General features: G+C 39.4%; 1 protein-coding gene across 1 annotated transcript in view; it reads right to left on the bottom strand.

Moving 5' to 3' along the window:
* FAM117B (family with sequence similarity 117 member B) overlaps positions 1–22,240 on the bottom strand; it is a 77,480-nt gene that overhangs the window by 34,373 nt on the left and 20,867 nt on the right. Inside the window, exon 2 of the mRNA XM_046659868.1 lies at positions 1,377–1,528. Coding sequence (XP_046515824.1) covers positions 1,377–1,528 — 152 coding nt within the window. The remainder of the gene's footprint in view (positions 1–1,376; positions 1,529–22,240) is intronic.

Genomic DNA, 22,240 nt, shown 5'->3' with positions numbered 1-22,240 from the left:
AAATGTTCAAGGAAATACACCCATTCCAATTTAAATATGACATGAGGTTTAAGCAGAAAGCAAGCAGAGACTGTACTCATTTTCCATACTACATGCCCTAATCTCAACAAAGTTACAGATTTTGAATAAATGCAGAGTTCTGCAGAACTCTTTGGTTTAAAAATTCACAATTTCTGAAGATTCATTACTTTTGATGAGAACAGACTCTGCATCTCCATTCCTGTAGTTGCCACTGGATTATAAACCTCACGGTGATCTCAAATTGCAAGCCTCTCTTAAACAATGGGGTTCAGTTTCAAGAGTATCAGAACAGAAACCAAGCAAAGTCCACCAAGGACACCTGTCACTTTGGAAACCAACATGCAAATCCAGAAACCACTCAAACCATGTTTACTTGGTTCTGTGAAAGGACATGCTCTCATAAAGTGCTGGGACCAAGCAACCATCAGTGATGGAAATCTGAAGTCTAAATCCAGCACTGTGGGTGATTTTCAACAATCAGATAAAGCAGCTTTTAACTCTGTAAATGATTTTCATTCTTCACTGGCAATAAAGCTGTAACTGTTCTGCTCATTCACTCCTTTGCAAATATTCTTGAGTGCTTACCCTGTCGGTACAGTACTAAGTCCTGAGGATGAAAACACAGAAATGGACAAGCCAGACACAGTTGCTGACTTTGTGGGCTCACCAGCTGGTGAGCATGAGAAACGTTAAATAAGTGATTAGACAAATATTTAATTAATTATAATCGTAGTAAGTGCTATGAAAGAAACTATACCAAACTAAGACACAGCCATCAACTGGCTTTATGACTCTGGACCTCAGCTTCCTCATTGGTAGAACCAGGAGGTAGATCTAAGGGGTCTTTTAAGATCCTTTTAATCAAAAAATGTAAAAGTATAAAACGTTGCTTCCAGAGTCCCTCTGTCAGGAATTGATGTTTATAGAATCCATCGATAATGTAACATAATCCCCATCTCCCCACACACAAAGATTTTTGGCACAAAAATATAAGGTTAGATAGAAAGTAAAGTTATCCTTACTGTTACAAGTTCTTAGGTCCAAATTTCATTTATTAAATACACTGTGATGTTCTAAACTAACTATAAGAGGAAGAGGAAGAAAAGTATGCCCATAAATTATCCGTATGTATCGGAATTACTTTGGGAACTGTTTAAAATGCACATTCCCAAGTTTCAACCCAAACCTCCCACAGCATATCTGGAGGCCAGGCCTGGGAACCGCACTTCTGAGAAGCTTCTCAGGGCATTCTCACACACACTAATGTTTTAAGAATTTGAGCACAGAGTAGAATAACAGTATGAGAAACGGTTTCAGAGTAAAACACTTCAGTATAAGAACTGTAATAAACCAACCTGTGTGGCCTTGTCCCTCATACAAGGAGCAGCTTGCCCATGACTGTCACGAGGCCAGTGCCCTGCAAGGTACGGAGCCGCGAGGGTATCGAGAGAGGAGGTGCGGCGGATAATACTGGAGGGGCTTGAGGAAGGCGGCCGCGTCTTGTCACCTGGATTTAAGACAAATAGATTTATTTTAAAATAGATTAGAAAAGAAACAAAGTGGAAACTAAGTTTTAAACTATGTAGAAGTTCTCCAACTTAAATATAAAAAATAAGTCATAAAAAGGAATATGCTATTGATTCACACAAACTTGGATGAATGTCCAGGGAATTTCACTGAGTGAAAACAGTCAATCTTAAATGGTTGCATTTATATAATTTTTTAATTTATTTCATATATTCATTTATTTCATTTATATAAAATTTTAGAAATGGAGGAAAGATTAGTGTTTACCAGGAGTTAGAGATGGGGGAGGGTTTCAAAGCCAACTGTTGGGAGGGAAGCAGGCATCCTAAAAGGGGAACATGAGGGACCCTGTGACAAGGAACTATGCAGCATCTTGACTGCTGAACGGTGGTGGATATACGAACGTACAAAGGAGACTAAACAGTACAGAATCCAACACGCAAGTACAAGGAAGACTGAAGAAACCTGGATCAGAGCACTGGGTGGCACCATGTAACATGCTGGTTGTAATGTACTATAGCTCTACAGAACGCTACCATCGAGGGAAACTGGGCAAGGTGTATTTCTCTCTGTATTATTTCTTACAACTGCAATTATCTCTACAAAAAAATAGAAAGTAAGACAAATGTATATCTACCCATTTAAAAAAATGCTGACCTTGGTTTTAAGATTAAATAGGTATAATGTTTATTTATATATATTAATATATAAATGATAATACTCATTTATCATTATATCATCTATACTCAAAAGGACATAAGGCAGTGAAGATAACCTTACAGGTAAAATTTCATTTTAATCAGCTCTGTAAGACAGATTTTAGTGAGATTTTGTTACAATAAACACACTGTAAGAAACCATATTAACCAGGCTGTAGGAGCTATAATTGAAGCCACATATGCAAAAACTTTTTACATTTCAAGCTACAGGATACATATTTGGATGTAAGCCAAAAATAAAAACTAAAAAAACTAGGGGTAATGGGAAATTAAAGGCGATGTAAAAGAAACACTCATATATCCCCTTTTTTTTTTTAATGGGGGAAAGGAGCAGGCTTAGCTAATTTATGCTTTAAAAATAAAAAAATTAAGGGGCTTTAAAAATACTAAATATATATGTAAGTAGGATATTATATTATCTAGCCATAACCTAGCTCCATATGATAACAAATACCTTGCTCTAAGGCCATATATGAAAACACTTTAAGACGCCCTCTTCTATTTGTATTACGTTATGTCTTAATAAGGGTCTTGCATAGTTGTAAGTATAAAAATTCATCCGCTAGTTATGTGACCCAAATAACAAAAGATTCAATTTCACTAAGATAATAGTTACAGCAGCTGTGTTGATGATAATCATAAAAGCCGCTTCACAGACATGCCTCAGATACATAATGTGCTTTCAACATGGCACAGTTATTTCCCTAAAACAATGCCCATTGCTGCAAATGCTAATCATCTCTGGATACAGTCCTCCTGTCACAGTAAACAGAAAATAAATTCAGTGCATATCCATAGGTTCAAGAAAGTACCCACATTATCAATCGTGACAAGTAAAAAGCAATAAATACACGTGTTTACGATTTTTCCTCTAAAAACTTCATCTCTACTGGGACAGTCACAAAAAGATTGTTCTCAGCTAGGGAAAAAAAGTCGCACACACTATGTAAACTGGTGTATACTCATGAAAATCAAATTGCTAAAAGCTGTCTGGCACATTTCTTCCCCAACTATGACACTGCCTTAGTCACCCACCAGAGTCCTAATCAAACGCCCCTTCCTAAAGGGTCTGACTCCATTTTCAGGATTTTTAATCCTCCAAGAGGTGACTTTTCAACTAGGCCTCCCAAGACTACTACATTGTCTAACGAAACGGAGACTAGGAAGGCTACACATGGCCACACGGAAAAATACTTAACATTTTCTCTTTTGAACTCCCCTCCTAGAAGCCATTCATTTAAACACTTACTAAGGGTCTGTGAGCCAGCACTAAGCCCTAGAAATTAAGACGACTACGTTCCAGCCTTCGGTGAAGAACACAGTCTACACGGAGCTTGTCATTACTCCACTTCCACCCAGGTTTCCCAAACTGACAGGATTTGGTGCCTAATTACGAGGGAGTTTAGAGGAGGAGAGGGAGCCCAGGATTCAAAGACGACTAAAGACTCCCGGCCCAGAGAACAAGGCTGCGTTTACAGGGAAGTCCAGAGGAAGAGACTGGACAGCTGACAAGAGCCTTCCCGAGCTGGCCGCGCCGGCCTCACTCCACGCCGCCGTGAGGGACTGCAGTTCCCAGCACGTGCCAGGCCCCGCAGGCCTCCAGGCCTCTCTCTGCCTGGACTACCTTCCTACCCTTTCTTTGGTTGGGCTGGTTCAGATGTCTGAAATGAAATTCAAAATTCAGTTTAGACGTTTCCTCTGGAAAATCTTCCCTGAACAGCCACCCCAGCCCAAGAAACACATCAACGTCTTGGTCAAAAGCCCTGCTGTGTGCTCCACAGCACGGTTCGCTGCGGCGGCCCCTGACCGCTCCAGGGCTCCACCAGAGACTGCGATTCTGGAGGGCAGGAATTTTACTCCTCCCCACCCCAGGGCTTAAGACAGTACTCGACATAGATGCAGAGAAGAGAACGATGCCTGATGATACTGTCCTCTATCAACAAGGGCAGGAGCGTGCAATAAATTCAGATATTCTTTGGTTAACCCAAAGTAAATCAACACAGACAAATACTACCTGTTATCACTTATATGTGGAAAGTCAAACTCATAGAAACAGAGAATAGAAAAGAGGTTGCCAGGGGGTGGGGGAAATGGGGAGAGGCTGATGAAAGGGTAAAATCTTCAGAAAGATGAATAAATAAGGTCTGAGGATCTAATGCATAACATGTTGACCACAGCTGATAACAGTGTATTGTATAACTGAATGTGCTAAGAGAGTAGAACTTAACATGTTCTCACCAAAAAAATAAAAAAATATGTGAGGTGATGGATGTGTTAATTAACTAGACGGGAGGAATCCTTTCACAATACATACCTATATCAAATCATCATGATGTACACTTTATCTTACAGTTTTGTCAATTATACCTCAATAAAGCTGAAAAAAAACGAAGTACATCAAAACAACAAAACAAAGGTTCAAACTTGACTTTGTTCTTCAAAAATCAAGTCTTCTGGGGCCAGCCCAATGGTATAGTGGTTAGGTTCACACAATCTGCTTTGACGGCCCAAGGTTCACAGGTTCAGATCCTGGGTGCAGACCTGTACACCACTCATTAAGCCATGCTGTGGCAGTGTCCCACATAAAAACTGAGGGAGACTGGCATGGATGTTGGCTCAACAACAATATTCCTCAAGCAACAAGAGGAAGACTGGCAACAGATGTTCGCTCAGAGCCAATCTTCTTCACCAAAAAAAATAAGTAAAATCTTTACAGAAATTAACTGCAACAGGCATTATAAATTTCAGTCAATGCCTTGGGCTGTGGGGTTCACAGCACCCCGACTAACGGTACCAGTTCAAGTGATTCCTGGGTAACTTCAATGGCATTAGTAGAGCATCCCAAACCATGGCCCCCAGTATCACACTGCAAAGGTTCTACTGACCTTGTTAGAGTTAAGTATTTGTAGAACTTGATCAGGTATTGGCTTAAAGGCTGTATTTCCTGTTATCCTCAAAATCACTTAACAAGAAGAAGAGATTAAACTAAACACAGCCATTTATTCAGAAAGGGGAAAAAAATCTTTCCTTTTTCAAGTATATATATGATATTCAGTATAAAGAACCTAACAGTACAAAAAAACTCCAATAGGCCACCACACAGAGATAACCATTTTAATGAGTATTTATTTCCAAAAATCTGTCTACACTTACACACGTACAATTTTATATAAATGAGGCCCTATTAGGCATGCTACTACTTATTGTTGAGAAATCAAAAAGGCATGTTGAGGACCCCTTTCCTTTGCAATAAATATAAATCTACAATATATCACCATTTTTAACAGCTGTATAATAGCCTACTGAATGGATATACCATAACTTAATTCCATACTGATGGACTTTTCCAGTGGCAGATATATATCTTTTTATACTTAATTCTCTCTTTGTGAAAAAGTTTCTAGACATCAAATTGTGTATCCAAGGATAAACATAGATTAAAACTTTTTTTTTTAAAGATTGGCACCTGAGCTAACATCTGCTGCCAATCTTTTTTTTTTTTCCTTCTTCTTCTTCTCCCCAAAGGCCCCCCACAAGCTGTATATTCCAGCTGTGAGTGCCTCTGGTTGTGCTGTGTGGGACGCCGCTTCAGCGTGGCCTGATGAGCGGTGCTAGGTCTGCCCAGGATCAGAACCAGCGAAACCCTGGGCTGCTGAAGCGGAGCATGCGGACTTAACCACTCGGCCACAGGGCCGGCCCCAAATTAAAATTTTAAGTACTGCCAAATTGCCTTCCACCAGAAAGGATTTTCCTCTAATAATACTCATTTGCCCACATTCTGAAGTGTATTTTATCAATTTTTATCAATCTAAAAAAGATGAAAAATACTATTTTATTTGCATTTCAATTATTGAGTTCAAATATATTCATATGTTACTGGCAATTTATATTTCTCTAATACGTTACACCAGTATCATAAAAATATTACTCCTAATCTCTCTTTTCTTAATCTTACAGAGATCTTTTCTTCTGATGAAGAAACATTTAAATTGAAGGAGGTTCTTTCAGTTTCATTTTAGCTTCCTTCTTTTATTAAATTCAAGTAAAATTAAATGTGCTCGATTTTATCTTAAATAGCATGCACAGCATGATTAAATTCTTATAAAAGTATATGTCTATTCACCCACTGTCTAAACTGCCTCCTAGACACACACACACACACACACACACACACACGCACGCCCTTAAAATGTCTCTGGAAAGACATAGAAAAAAACTGATGACACTGACTGCCTCCAGGAAGGGGAATGGATGGCTGGTAGAAAGAGAGGTGCAAGGGAGGTATTTCACTGCCTTCCCAATTGTACCTTTTAAATTTGACACGTGAACTTATTACTGATATTTTTAAAATTCATATTCTTTGATTCAATGATTCTACATTTAGGCACATACACAGAATAGTCAAATGTGGAAAAGGGCTTTAAATTCAAAGATATTCATAACATTTGCAATTGTAAAAATCATAAATATGTCCAAAGTTATAGAATAGGAAACTGATGGAAAATACATAATGGAATATTAAAAATACTAAAAATTTTGTTTTGAAATGATAAACTTACATGAGAATTTATACTTAACGGAAAATTTAGGAAAAAAGTATGTTTCCATAATTTATTTCTAATTTCATATCTTCTTCAATTATTTCCATATTTCTTCTTCAGTTAATTTGTCCACTAAGTTCTCAATGAAACATTAATAGGTAATATAACTAATAACTGATACAGACACAGTAGTACCTAATTAATAGTTAATCCTAATATGAACTAAATGATTAATTTAACCAAACTGCCTAGAGATAGGGTATCAAAAAAAGGATTATTCTAGAAATTTTAAAAATCCAGTTAGTAATTATTTTGTTAAATATGAGACTTAATTTATATAAAATGGACCCTTTTTTTAGTGTACAATTTGAAGAGTTCTGAAAAACAAAGAGACCCATTTAATTACCATGACAATCAGGACTTAGAACACCGCCATCACCCTAAAATGATTCCTCTCCACCCTTGGACCGAGGCAAACTGACCCTCTCTCTGTCAGAGTCAGTTTTGCTTCTTTAAACACGTCACATAAATGTGATCATCTGGTGCGTGTTCATGTCTCACTTCCTCACTCAGCACAATGTCTGAGAGGCCCATGCTTTTGTGTGTTAGCAGTTCACTCCTTTCTATTGCTGAGCATTCCACTGTGTGGCAAGACATGGCAGTCAATTTTATGTGTCAACCTGACTGGGCCACGGGGCACCCAGACAGTCAGTTACACGTTATCCTGGGAGGCTGTGCCTGGGTGAGATGAACATCTGAATCGGTAGCCTGAGTAAAGCAGACTGCCCTTTCCGACATGGGTGAGCCTCGTCCAATTCACTGGAGACCTGAATACAACAGGAAAGGCTGAGCAGGACAAAAACGGGAAATATGCTGTCTCTGCCCGGCTGCCTGCGCTGCGACATGGGTCCTCCGCTGCCTTCTGACTCAGGTTCAGACTGGAATTAGAGCATCAGCCCTCCTGGTCCTCAGGCCTTCAGACAGGGACTGGAACCACGCCATCGACTCTTCAGGGTCTCCAGCTTGCTGACTGCAGATGACAGGACTTCTCAGCCTCCAGAACCACATGAGCCAACATGAGCAAATTCCTTATAATAAATCAATCTCCATCTATCCATCTATCTCATGCGTCAATAGGATGGATAGAGATATATAGATACATATGACACATATATATCCTACTGGTGGTGTTCCTCTGGAGAACCCAGACTAATATAATATACAACAATTTGGTTATCCAACAGCATGTTGGTGGACATTTAGGTTGTTTCCAGCGTTTCAGAATAAAGCATATATTAACATTCTTGTACAAGTCTTTTTGTGGACGTTTTCATTTCTCTTGGGTAACCAGTGGAAATCCTGGGTTGAAGGATAAGTTTAGCTCTCACTTTATAATACACTGACAAAATGTTTTCCAAACTGGTTGTACCAGTTTACATTCCCACCAACAGTGCATAAGAGCTCCAGTTGCTCAACATCCTCACCAACACTTAGCATTATCAGATTTTTCATTTTAGTCATCCTAGTAGATGTGTAATGGTATCTTGCTGTGGCTTTAATTTGCATTTCCCCAATGACCAATGAGCTTGACCACTTTTAAGTGCTTTTTGGCCACTGGTCTATCTTCTTGGTGAGGTGTCTGATCAAATCCATTGCCAATTTTTTGATTGGGTAGTTTGTCTTCTTATTAAATTGGATTTACATATTCTGGATGCAAATCCTTTGTCAAATATATGTATGTGAACATTTTTGCCTAGTCTCAGGTATCTTCATTTTCAATGATGTTTTCTGAAAAGCAATTTGTAATTTCAATAATACAATTTATCAACTACTTCTGTTAACAGTTTGTGTTCTTCTGTGCTTTAAGAAATCTTTGCCAAGCCAGCCCTGACGGCCTAGTGGTTAAGTTCAGCACACTCCGCTTCAGCAGCCTGGGTTCAGTTCCCAGTCATGGAACCACACCACTCATCTGTCAGGAGCCATGCTGTGGCAGTGGCTCACACAGAAAAACCAGAACGACTTACAACTAGAACATACAACTACGCACTGGGGCTTTGGGGATGGGATAAAAAAGAGGAAGACTGACAACAGATGTTAGTTCAGGGCAAAATCTTTCCCAGCCAAAAAAAAAAATCCTCCCCCAAAAACTTTCCCTACTCCAAGATCAAGAAAATTTGCTCTTTTCTTTTAGATCTTTTTCAATTTTAGATTTCACATTTAGATCTTCAATCCATTTAGATTTCATTTTTGTGTACAGTTTGAGGAAATGGTCAAAGATCATTCCCCCCACATTTGTTCCAGAACCATTTGTTGAAAATACTATTCTTGCCCCCACCGAACTACCTTAGGAACCTCTATGGAAACACGTGGGCAATTTCTGGATGTTCTATTCTGTTCCATTGATCTATACCTCTGTCCACAGGCAGTATAGTGTAAGTTATCCAATTTAATTATTATTTTCCAATATTGTTCTGGCTATCTGTGTTTTCATGTAAATTTTAGGTTTAATAGTAAAACATCAAATTTTATATTTTTTTCATATAAATTTTAGAACCAGAGTAGGGGTCATGAGAGCTGAGATCCTTGGTTTGTTCCTGATCTTATGAGGAAAGAAATATGTTAGCTGTAAGCTTGTATTATCTATCTATAATAATAAAGCTGCTTTTTATTAGAAAGTTCTCTTCCAGTCCTAGTTTCCTGAGAGCTTTTAACATGAAGAAATGCTGAATTCTATCAAAAATGCTTTCTGCATAAACTGAGACAATCAGGTAGTTTTCCTTCTTTGCTCTTAGATAATAGAGTGAAATACAGTTGATTCTCATTATTCATGGTAGTTATGTTCTAAAGTTACTGTGAACACTGAAATAGGGGATATTGAACCATGCCCCTAGAGGAAATATAGCGTTAGACCCCTGCAAGCATCTAACCACAACATTTTCATCAACCGATCAACACATAACCTTGCTTTACGTGTGCTTCTCTTGAAAGACACCTTATTTAATATATATGATGAACACTGAAATCATGGCCAACAGCACTATAACTCATGCCTGAACAAATTTTATCTAACACACACATTGCCTCCATAAGGCACATCACAGCCTCCTTGTGCTTAGGATCACTAGACAGCACTTCAGCACACACTTGGAGGCCATTTTAAAGGAAAAATATCAACAAAAAGTGACAAATGAGGTACTAAACAGACTGTGAAAAGTATGCTGGTTTATAGTATGAGAGCTGAAACAAAGCAGAGCCCTTTGTTTGACCTCAGCTGGGAACACGTGCATCGTCGACTCACATTCCTTCCTGTCTGCAAATGATTGCAAAACTCTCACAAGCACTGATTTTGGAATTACAAAAACATTTTAGCTAGTGGGCAAATTTTCAAGTATGGAATCCGCAAATAATACAGATTGACTGTATACTGATTGATTTTTTACTATTAAATCAACGTTGTATCCTTGGGATAAATTCCACTTAGTCATGATACATAATCATCATATTTATATTTATACTGCTTGACTTAATTTGCTAATGTTTTGTTTAAAAGCTTTGTGTTTGTATTCATGAAGAATATTGTCATGTAGGTTTTTTTACAACGTTTCTGTATGGCTTTTGTATTAGAGTAATACTACCTCATAAAAGGAGTTGGGAAATGTTCTCTCTTCTATTTTCTGGAAGCGTTTATGCACAATTAGTATTACTTATCTCTTAAAAGTGTGATAGAATTCACCATTGAGCCATGTGGTCTGCAGTTTTCTTTATGAGAAGGTTTTTAACTATGAATTCAATTTCTTTAATAGACATAAGGAAGCTAAAAGGATATGCAGATTTTCTGTTTCTTCTTGTGTCAGTTTTGGTAGTTTGTCTCTTAAAGAGTTTGTCTAAATTTATCTAAATTGTTGAATGTACTGGCATAAAGTCCACAAAGATCCTTTATCGCCCTTTTAATGTATGTAGGATCTGTACTAATAGCCCCTTTTCCATTCCTGGCATTGGTAATTTGTATCTTTTTTCCCTTCATCGATCTAATTAAAGGTTTATCATTTCCATTTATCCTTGTGAAGAACCAGCTTTTGATTTCACTGATTTTCTCTATTTTAAGTTTTCTAATTCACTGATTTCTGTTCTTATCTTTATTTCCTTCCTTCTACTTCCTTACTACTTACTTTGGGTTTAATTTGCTCTTCTTTTTCTAGCTTCTTAAAGCAGAGGCTTAGAAAATTAATGATTTTGGAATTTTCTTCCTTTCCAATATTAATGTTTTTCAAAGCTATACATTTCCCTCTAAGCATGTCTTCGCTGTATCCCCAAAAATTTATGTTGTGTTTTCACTACCATTCAGATCAAAAGATTTTCTACTTTCCCTTGTGATTTCTTCTTTGACCCATGGATTATTTAGAAATGTTTTTTCAATTTCCAAATATTGTGGAGACTTTCCATGTATCATTCTGTTATTGATTTCTAATTTAACTCTGTTGTGCACAAAGAATATATTTTGTATGATTTCACTCCTTTTAAAGTTAATGAGACTTATTTTATGGCTCAGCAAATGGTTTACCTTGGTGAACATTCCACGTGCAGTTGAAAAGAATGTGCACTGTGCTATTGTTGAATGCTCTATAAACACACATTAGGTTATGTTTGGTGATAAGATTGCTTAGGTCTTCTGACTGCTTACTGATTTTCCGTCTACTTGTGTTATCAATTACTGGGAAAGGAATGTTGACCTCTGCTACATGAATTCTGAAGCTTTACTAACAGAAGCATACAGAGTTACAATTAACATATGTTCTTGATGAACTGTCCCCCTTGTTATTATGAAATGTCCCTCTTTTTCCTTATTCTTAAGTCTACTTTAAATAGTAATCAGTACTCCAGCTGTCTTATGCTCAGTTTTGTGCAGTGCATATTTTTCCATATTTTTACTTTTAACCTAGCTGTTTGTTTATATTTAAAGTCTTTAGGTTGCATATAACAGGATCTTGTTCTTTGTTAAATCCAGTCTGATAATCTCCATATTTTGATTAAAGCACTTAGACCATTTAATATTGACATGGTCATAGCAATCTACCATCTTGCTATTTTCTATTTGTCTCATCTGTTCTTTGTTCTTTTCCCCTCTTTTCCTAAATAATTTTGGCTTGAGTATCTTAGTAGTTCAGATACCCTACTGATACATTAGCTACTCCTTTACTTTTTGCGTGGTTGGCTCTAGGGCTCTACAATTTGCATTTTAACTTATCAGCCTACCTTCAAACAAAATTATATATCTTTACTTGTAATGTAAGATCCTTAGGACTGTATGTCTCCATTGCTGCCTCCTGTCCTTTGTGCTATTATTGTCATATATTCTATGTACACATTATAGACCCACACATGCTATTATATTTAGCTTTAAGCAATTACCTTCCAAACAGGTCAAATGATGAGAACAAAGTCTTTTTTTTCTTTTTCCAGGAAGATTAGCCCTGAGCTAACAACTGCTGCCAACCCTCCTCCTTTTGCTGAGGAAGACTGGCCCTGAGCCAACATCTGTGCCCATCTTCCTTTACCCTACATGAGGGATGCCTGCCACAGCCTGACCTGCCAAGCAATGCCATGTCCACACCTGGGATCTAAACTGGCGAACCCCGGACCGCCGAAGCAGAATGTGAGAACTTAACTGCTGCACCACCAGGCTGGCCCTAACACAGTCTTTTATCTTTCTTACTCAACTCACTATTTCTGTTCTCTTTATTCATTTGCACAGATCCAAGTTTTAATCTGGTATCATTTTCCTTCCACCTGAAGAACTGCCTCTAACATTTCTCCTACAGCAAGTGTGCAGGCAAACAATTCTCTCAGATTTTATACATATGAAAAGTATCTGGCGTTCATTTTGAAGGATTTTTGCTGGGTATAAAATTCTATCTGGGTTTACATTTTTATTTTATGTTTTTAGCATTTTAAGATATCATTCCATTATGTTCTACCACACATTATTTCTAGCAAGAAATTTTTTGTTCCTCTGTACATAAAATGTCGTTTTTCTCTAGCCACTTTAAAATCTTTTTCTCCATCACTGGCTTCAGCCGTTTGATTATGACATGCCTCAGTATGGTCTTCTTTGTGTTTATTTGGCTTGGGATTATTAAACCTCTTGGATCAGCAGGTTTACAGTGTTCACAAGGTTAAGAAATTTTTCTGTCACTATTTCTTTAAACTTTTTTTTTTTTTTTGCTCTGCCCCTGCTTCTGGGACAATTACACCACATTATACCATAAATCACAAAAGTTCTGTTCATTTTTGTTATTTTTAGTCCTTCTTTTCTCTGCGTTTAATTTTTGGGTAGTTTCTATTACTATGTCTTCAAGTTCACTGATCTTTTCTTTACCAGATAAGAAACTGCTGTTATCTACTGTTAATCCCCATCAGTGAATTTTTTCATTTCACTTTTATATTTCTCATCCCTACAAATTCCATTTTCTTTTTTTTCAGGGAAAGATTTGCCCTGAGCTAACATCAGTTGCAAATCTTCCTCTTTTTTCCTTCTCTCTGCAAAGCCCCAGTGCACGGCTGTATATCCTAGTTGTAACTCCTTCTAGTTCTCTGTGAGCTGCCACCTCAGCAGGGCTACTGACAGATGGCTGGTGTGGTTCCACAACCAGGAATTGAACCCGGGCCACCAAAGCGGCGACAGCACCAAACTTTAACCACTACACCATCAGGGCTGGCTCCATTCAGTTCTTTTGAAATATATTTTCTTTTTCTTCTCATTACATTCATGTTTTCCTTTAAATCTTTGTGCTTCCTGAATATATTTATAACACCTGCTTTAAAGTTTCTGTCTGCTAACTCTATCATCTTTGTTATTCTTAGCCTGTTTCTGCTGCCTTAGTTTTCTCCCAGTGTTCACATTTTCTGGATACTGGTAATTTTTTATTGGATGCTGTACACAGTGTTATACTTTTTAGTGTCTGGATTTTGTTATCTTCCTTTAAAGACTGTTGGGCTTTGTTCTGAAAGTTAGTTAAGAAATCTGTGGGGGCCGGCCCTGTAGCCGAGTAGTTAAGTTCACACGCTCCGCTTCGGTGGCCCAGGGTTTTGCCGGTTCAGATCCTGGGTGGGGACATGGCACCACTCATCAAGCCATGCTGAGGCAGCATCCCACATGCCACAACTAGAAGGACCCACAACTAAAAATACACAACTATGTACCAGGGGGCTTTGGGAGAAAGAGGAAAAATAAAATCTTTAAAAAAAGAAAAGAAAAGAAAAGAAATCTGTGGATTAGCTTTATCTTTGAAGTTTAAGTTTTAGGACAGATTGGGGTACTGAACATCCTGGATGATCAAAAAGGTCTCACCACTCTGTCTGGTCAGTGCTTGAGCAACTCCCCAGCCCTGGGAATTACTCAACTTACAGTTCCCTGGTCAATCTGTGTCCAGTCTCACAGAGTTTCACTCTACATACACACTGCTTTAGCAAAGGCTAAAAGGAAACCCCTATCTATATTTCTACAACTCTTTTTCTACATAACTCCCTCTTCTCTGAAACTCTGTCCAGCAATTTTCAGCCACTTCAGCCACTCTGAATTATAATCTCTATCTCACCAATTCAAGAAGACATCACACCCTGACCAAGATCCCCCTACTGCACCACAGTCTGAAATCTGTGTTCCAGCAGAAATCCAGGGCAACTACAGTGCTCATCTTGTACATTCCCACACTGCCTGTTGTCCAATATCAAAATGCAGCTGTTTAACACCTTTTGTCCCATTTTCCTCATGGTTTACATAGGAGATTAAGTCCAGAGATTGTTTCTCCTCACGGCCAGAAGTAGAAGTTTTCTCACGTCCAAGTAACCATACTCTAAACTCAAGTGACGCTTGATGCATCATCCAGAACTAGAAAGAGATCTTTCGCTTAGCGAGTTGTTTTACTCATGGAACAGTTTTTGATGCATATAGAACAATATAAATAACGAGGAAAAATGAAAAATAACAATAAGGAAAAAAATGAAATAGCTAAATACAACTAACATTGATTGAGCAATTAATACATATGAGGCACCATGCTAACGGCTTTCCGTGCACTACCTCATTAAACTACACAACACCACTCTGAGGTAGAGATTACTCAACTCACTAACGCAACCAACCTTCATTAAGCACCTATTATGCACCCAGACTCTTCCAGGTACTGGTGACATCGCGGTGAGCACAGAAGTCAAAATGTACAATCTTTAGGAGTCTATCATCATTAAGCCCCTCCAGTTGAGGAAACTGAGCTTTAGAAAAGTTAAGTAACTTGTCACCATTACATAGTTAGTAAGAAGGTAGAGCCAAGGCTTCAGTGCAAATCTCTTTAAAACTAAACTCTGAGCAAGCTCTAAACTACCACATGAAAGGCCTTTCAGAGAATTCACAGTCTAGTGAGAAATACAGATACCTAAGTACATACGACGTAGGGTGATAAACGCCAGAAGAGTGGGATGTCCACAGAGCTAAGAGGCGCACTCACAGGGCACCTACCACATTTTACTACAAGCAGCAAGGAGAAACCTATGGGCGCCCTCGACACTGCCTAGAAACCTGCTTAGCTAGATCACCTGGTTCATTAGTCACACATCTATTGCAGGCAGGAGTGTTGCTAACTTTTCTGCAGCAGTATAACAAAGATCCCCCTTCCTCCAGTTTTCAACAATACGTTTCTCATCTCCTTTTGAGCCCCCACCTGCAACTTCCTCAAAGCCCAAATTTATAACCTGTTCAAAGAAACTTCTCCATCATGAGTGACAAAATTCTTCCCACCTCCGCCCACTGCCTGGTTCCAAAGTCACTCCCACAATTTTACGTATTTGTTATGGCAGCACCCTGCATGCAGGTATCTGAATCTCTATTAGTTAACTATGCTGCATAACAAATCTCTCCAAAACTTAGTACGGTAGCTCCAAAACAACAAAATTTATTATCTCACAGATTCTGCAGGTCAGAAATCCAGGTGTGGAGCTGGCCCCGTGGCCGAGTGGTTAAGTTCGCGCGCTCTGCTTCGGCGGCCCAGGGTTTCACCAGTTCGGATCCTGGGTGTGGACAAGGCACCACTGGTCAGGCCACATTGAGGCAGCATCCCACATGCCACAACTAGAAGGACCCACAACTAAAAAAATATACAATTATGTACTGCAGGGATTTGGGGAGGAAAAGTAGAACAAAAAAAAAAGACTGGCAACAGTTGTTAGCTCAGCTGCCAATCTTTCAAAAATAAAAAGAAGAAAGAAAGAAATTGAGGTATGATTTAACTGTGTCTGTGACTCAGGGTCTCTCACAAGGATGCAATTAAGGCATCAGCTGGGGCTGTAGGTACCAAGGCTCAATGGAGGGATCTGCTTCCAAGCTCATTCACGTGGCTAATGGCAGACCTCAGGTCCTTGTTAACTGTTTTTGCCAGGAACATCAGTTTCTTGCCACTTGGCCCTCACTAGAGGACTACTTAAATACAGCAAGTTGTGACCCCAATGGAACAAGGACTCAGCAAGCGAGTGAGGGAGAGCGAGATGCAAGTGACAATCTTTCGGCAACCTCATCTCAGAAGTGAGATCTCGTCACTTCTGCTATAGTCCTTTGTTAGAATTGAGCCACTAGGTCCAGCTCGCACTCAAGGGGAGGGTATTACACAAGGGCACGAATACCAGGAGGTGGGACCAACTGGGAGACACCTCAGAGGCTGCCTACCTACAAGAGGTCATACCTGCAAGAGGTCAAACCAAGGGACTAGTCATCACAAATGAGGGATACCCAAGGGGAGAGGAAATGCCTAAAGGGCAGAGGTTATGTGAAAGAGGTGGCAACTCTTTCACATAACCTCTTAAATTCAACTCTTGAAAATGGGGATTTGGCAGTGATGGGGCAGGAAAGAGCATACCAAAAGAACAAAAAAGAAATGACATATTCCTCTAGGAACTATACGTACCTTACAATGGCTAAAACAAAAGGACTCGCAATTTATGACCACGAATTGGCCAGAAAAGGGCTTGAATGCTACCCCAAGGATTTTGGATTTTATCCTGAAGGCAGCAAGGGAAATGACACTATCAGATTTGCATTTTAGAAGAAATTTTTAGACAGCAGCATGGACAGAGAAGAAACTGAGTCAGGAAGCTCTATTAAGTGACTATTCCAATAATCCAAGTGAGCAAGGCAACTAGAATCAAGAAACATGAAATATTTCAGAGCAATTCGAGAGGTCAGCAGTCCTCTTAGGGGTATCCACGTGTGCTGCGTTCATGTTGAAGGGAGGTGGACAGACGAGCAGCAGAGTGGACAGAATACGGAATTTGAAACTATCCAGATCCCGTACAAACCCAGCTCCATCAGTCATACTGCCACCTGGTCAGTTACTTAACTGTTCTGAACCTCTCTCACTGCCTCTGTGAGATAAACAGGGTTGTTGTGAGGATTAACCGAGAATGTTCATGTACAAAGCCTGGACATGGTAATATAGCATCTAGGATATAATTCGTTCACTTTCAAACACGGAGTTTGATATAGCTATAAGATACTCAATTGAGACTTACTAGGCAGTTTGACATGTCAGTGTGTGTACAAGAGTGTGTGCAGAGTTCTGAAGGACAAATTCAGAAGTAACGTGTGTCTAAGTAGGCTAAAGTCATCGGTGCACAAACAGCTGACGAGGCATAAGAGAAGTGAGTCCTGAAAGGAACACTAAGAAACAAGAACCTGTCGGGGACATGCAAAGAAAGAGAAGTTTGAGAAAGAGGCTGCCTCTGGATTGCTGTGACGATTAAATAGAAAAAAAAACACCACATAAAACACCCAGCATGTAGAGGACACTGTACTTTCTTTCAAGAGCCATTTCGATAAAGTCAGGTCAGCAGGCAGAAGTCATACCGGATAGTCTGAGGCACGACTGGGAAGTGAAAAGTCAGACATGACCCTTGAAAGAAGGTTCCGCATGAAGGGAAAGGAATAAAGTCAAAGCTTTAAAAGAAATGTGATAGAAGAAATGACTGGCCTTTACTTCATCACTCTAAAGCAGGCACTAGCAACTTAAACACTAAATTCAAGTCCAAAATAAACAGTAAAAGAAAATGCTTTGTGGTGAAGCAAGGACTTGGCTCTCCAGCATAGACACTGGGCAGTTGAAACCAAAGCTCACGCTACCTTAATTCGTAAGTATGCCATCTCCTTTCCGAGCTCCCATTGTAAGCAATTAAAAAAAAAAACTAAACAGATCCATTTGTAACCAATAAACACTTGTTAACATCAGTCTTCAAAGAGCAACAATGAAGGAACACAATACAAAAAGTAAATAGAACTTAAGTTTCATATTTCAAAAGGGACTTTAGAATCTTATCAATTTTCATATTTCAACAGGTACCTGAGAATCTTACTAATCACTGCACATATCACGTTGTACTTGCTAACATTCACAACATTAGCTTTAACTCTGTCTCTGTCTACCTCGCAGGAAACACGAATTTAGAACTGCCTGCCGTATGTCTAGAGTGCTGAGCTACTGGCAATTCTGAACCTATCATTTCTATCACCTCTCTGATCATCCTCCTGTGTTGCCTACCTTCCACAGCACTCATCCAATAAACATTTTTTGAGTATCTACTATTCATATAAAAAAGAATGAAAGAAAAAAGTCCTAGCTCCTGGAAAACATTGTAATAGGGAAAAATGACACCATAAAACCAACAAATAACATGTTAGGCATTAATAATAGAGAAAAACAAAGCAGGGCAAAGGAGCTGGGAAGCATGCTGTATAGGGTTGCCGTTTGATAACGACGTTAGGGCAGGCCTTTCTCATAGGATACCTGCACAGAGACCTTAGAGCAGACACAGGAGAGGGGAAAGAGTGTCTGAGGAGTGATCCAGCCAGACAGCGGAACAAGTGAAAAAGCTCTAAGGGAGAAGCCCTCTTGGCCTCCAAAAATCGCTTAACCTTTGCCCTCCTAGTACCCTCCCAACCAAAACTGTAAGGTTCACCACAACAACACCATTTTGGTCATTTCCTCCTTGCCATACTCAATGCTACTGTCCTAATTTCACGTTTCATCACTTCTTGTTTTGACAATCGCACCAAATTAATCTGCCTTCAGCTTCTCCCTCCTCCACCCCATCCTACGTTCTGCCACCATCTGTTCATGTTACCCAGTTCTCAATGAGCCCACAACACACACTGAATAAAAGTACAATCTTAATCTGGCAGTTGAAAACTCCCAATGTGCCCCAGCCTATACTTCCTATTTTTCCTAGTGCTTCGAGAAAGAGCCAGCAGAATACAGGGGTTAAAGCATAGACTCTGTCACCTGACTGTCCGGATTAAAAACCTTGATCTGCCATTTACTAGATGCATGATTTTGCATGTTACTTACATCTCTGTGCTTTCAGTTTCCTCACCTCTAAAATGAGGATAATGGTGATACTCCTTTGAAGACTGTTTAAAAAAATCTATGCAGAGCACTTAGGATCATCCCTGGTACATTAAACATACTTTATAATAAAGTAATTTCAAATATTAATCCACATATATACTTCTCCTGCCACCTATCTTATGCATTCAATAAACATTGATTAAAATGATTATGCATCTACACACAGAATACAATTTCAATAAAATTGAGTGAGGTTTACTCTATACGTTATACCTCAAAAGAAAGTTAAAAATATAGTCCTTCCAAAAAAGAGGTATCTCGAGGTATACAAAACTCTCCAAGGTTAACAATAAAATATGTGTAATTCTGCATACAGTATGATACAATTCTACCAAATTTGTCAAAAGTTTAAAAACTAGAGGTATGTGTTTGGAGGGTACATGTATATCACTATATAAAAACTCTGCAAGAATATCCAAAAGACTGTTAACAGGGGCCATGGAGAAGAACATTTATTTTTCATTTTATTTTATTTTTTTAAAGATTGGAACCTGAGCTAACATCTGTTGCCAATCTTTTTCTTTCTTTCTTGTTCTTCTCCCCAAAGCCCCCCAGTACGTAGCTGTGTATTCTAGCTATAGGTCCTCCTGGCTCTGCTATGTGGGACACCGCCTCAGCATGGCTTGGTGAGCCATGCTAGTTCCATGCCCAGGAACTGAACCGGCGAAACCCTGGCTGCCACAGTGGAGTGTGAGAACTTAACCACTGGGCCAGGGGGCAGGCCCCTATTTTTCATTTTAAATCCTTCTGAAAGGCATGAACTTTGTACACTTATTTATTTTTAAAAATTAAAAATATTTGAAACCCACACGACAGGCCGTGTGCTGACTTACAGTCTGATGAGATGGGCAGGTTCCAAACAGAATTCAGAAGCCTAATGAGTCCTTTAAAAAGGGAGAGGTGTAGACTCCTCTGGAAGCTTATGAAATAGGAAGCATCATCAAGCTGAGACCTGAAGAATGAGCATGAGCATCTAGGGGTAGGAGGAGTTCTTCAAGCCAACGGGGGAAAAAGGTGCAAAACACCCGAGGCAAAAAAGGGCACTTGTGCACAAGAAATCAAAACATGGTCAATACTGCCAGGCCACAGAGACAAAGAGTACAGCTAACTTCCTTTCTTCTTATCCTGATGAAGGCCTACCTACTCTTAAGACCCAGTTCAACCATCATCTCCAAGAAACTTTCTCCAACTCTCTGGGCCAAACAGATTTCGTCTGTGTCCCCACAGGACTGAGTATACATTTGAGCACTTGCCACAGTCTACCAAACTCACCTCTTCGTCTTTCACACTAGCCTGCAAGACCCTTGGAGGAAGGGATCTCACATCTCCTTTGTCGCAGAGTGCACAGTAGGGGTCAACAAACTAGAACCCATGGACCACCTAGCTAAGAATAGGCATTTCCATTTCTAGGAAGCTGAGGGGGAAAAAAAAGAATATTTTGTAACACATGAAAATTATACGAAATTCCAATTTGAGTGTCTATAAATAAAGTTTTATTAGAACACAGCCATACTCATTTATTTACATACCATCAATGGCTGCTTTCTTACTACATATCATCAAGGACATCAATTTACATATCACCAATGACAGACACGATTTGTTATGACAGAGACTGCATGTGGCTCACAATTCTAAAATATCTACTACCTGGCCCTTTCCAGAAAAGGTTTACCCACCCCTGGCAAGCTTAATGTCTAGCATAACATCCCTGAGCTGTCTTGCCATCTCCCTACCACCTCGCTAATTTGAAAGTTGAATATCAGAATTTCCAGGGTGGTAATGTATACTTAATATTACAACTTCTTATTTAGGATATAAAATATCTATTGTTTTCATAGTATAGTCTCCCATAGAAACCAAAACTCTACTAAAATCTTGACAGTTTATAATTTCTTTAACATAATTATAAACATTTTCTATTTTGAAGAGAACATGATTTAATGCTGAAGTCACCTAAAAAGACAGACAAAAATGAACCCTCAGCTGAGGCTCGCATTCCACACGCGTCCTCCAAGGGCTGCTTTCCTGGACTCAGGTCTTCCGTGGAAACCAAGGAGAATTATCATGTATCCGGGACAAAGGCGAGGGGCTCACCTCCTCTGCACCGGGTACTTGAAAAGGCTTAAGCACGCAGGCCTTGTCTCTAAACCTCCATGATGAAACTAATGCAAACCCTACTGAAGAAAGAAATTTTAGATTGGATTAGAGAACATATTGGAATCCAGGAAAACTGTTAAAGTTTTATATAAACTGTACTTTTACTCACGCAGAATAAATCAGCTACTGGAAAAACCCTTTTGAAAACTTATACACCAACTGGTGCCAAACCTTTAAAGAGGAAATTAAGGAATTCCACTGCATTTCTCTGCAGGATGCCAAATTAATGACTTAGGTAAGAATCTTCAATTTTGTGAAAAACTAAACACCTGCTCTTTATTTCTACTGTTTGTGATGCACCCAGCAATAAAGGAAACAGTAATTAATTGCATATGCTCAATCAAGGAAGAAGAAATGCGATTTACAGGTCTTGGAGACCACTATTAAAACTCATGAGGGGCCAGCCTGGTGGCGCAGCAGTTAAGTGTGCACGTTCCGCTTTGGCGGCCTGGGGTTTGCCAGTTCGGATCCCAGGTGCAGACATGGCACCACTTGTCAAGCCATGCTGTGGTAGGCATCCCACATATAAAGTGGAGGAAGATGGGCACGGATGTTAGCTCAGGGCCAGTCTTCCTCAGCAAAAAGAGGAGAGAGGACTGGCAGCAGATGTTAGCTCAGGGTTAATCTTCCTCAAAAACAAAACAAAAAAACCTACTGAAATCGTGACAGCTGAGTGAAGATCCTTCATTGCCAAATGAGTCAGAGACAGCCAGTGCCTCCCTGCCAGTCAGGCTGGAGGAGGGCGACTGGTTCTGCACATGCGCTGAGAATGAAGTGACATGTCCAAAGCTCACGTAAGAACCGGTGCACCTTCTCCATGCTTTCT

The sequence above is a fragment of the Equus quagga genome, chromosome 4, assembly GCF_021613505.1.
Source record: "Equus quagga isolate Etosha38 chromosome 4, UCLA_HA_Equagga_1.0, whole genome shotgun sequence".
Taxonomy (NCBI): Eukaryota; Metazoa; Chordata; class Mammalia; order Perissodactyla; family Equidae; genus Equus; species Equus quagga.
This window is presented reverse-complemented; position numbering and strand designations above follow the sequence as displayed.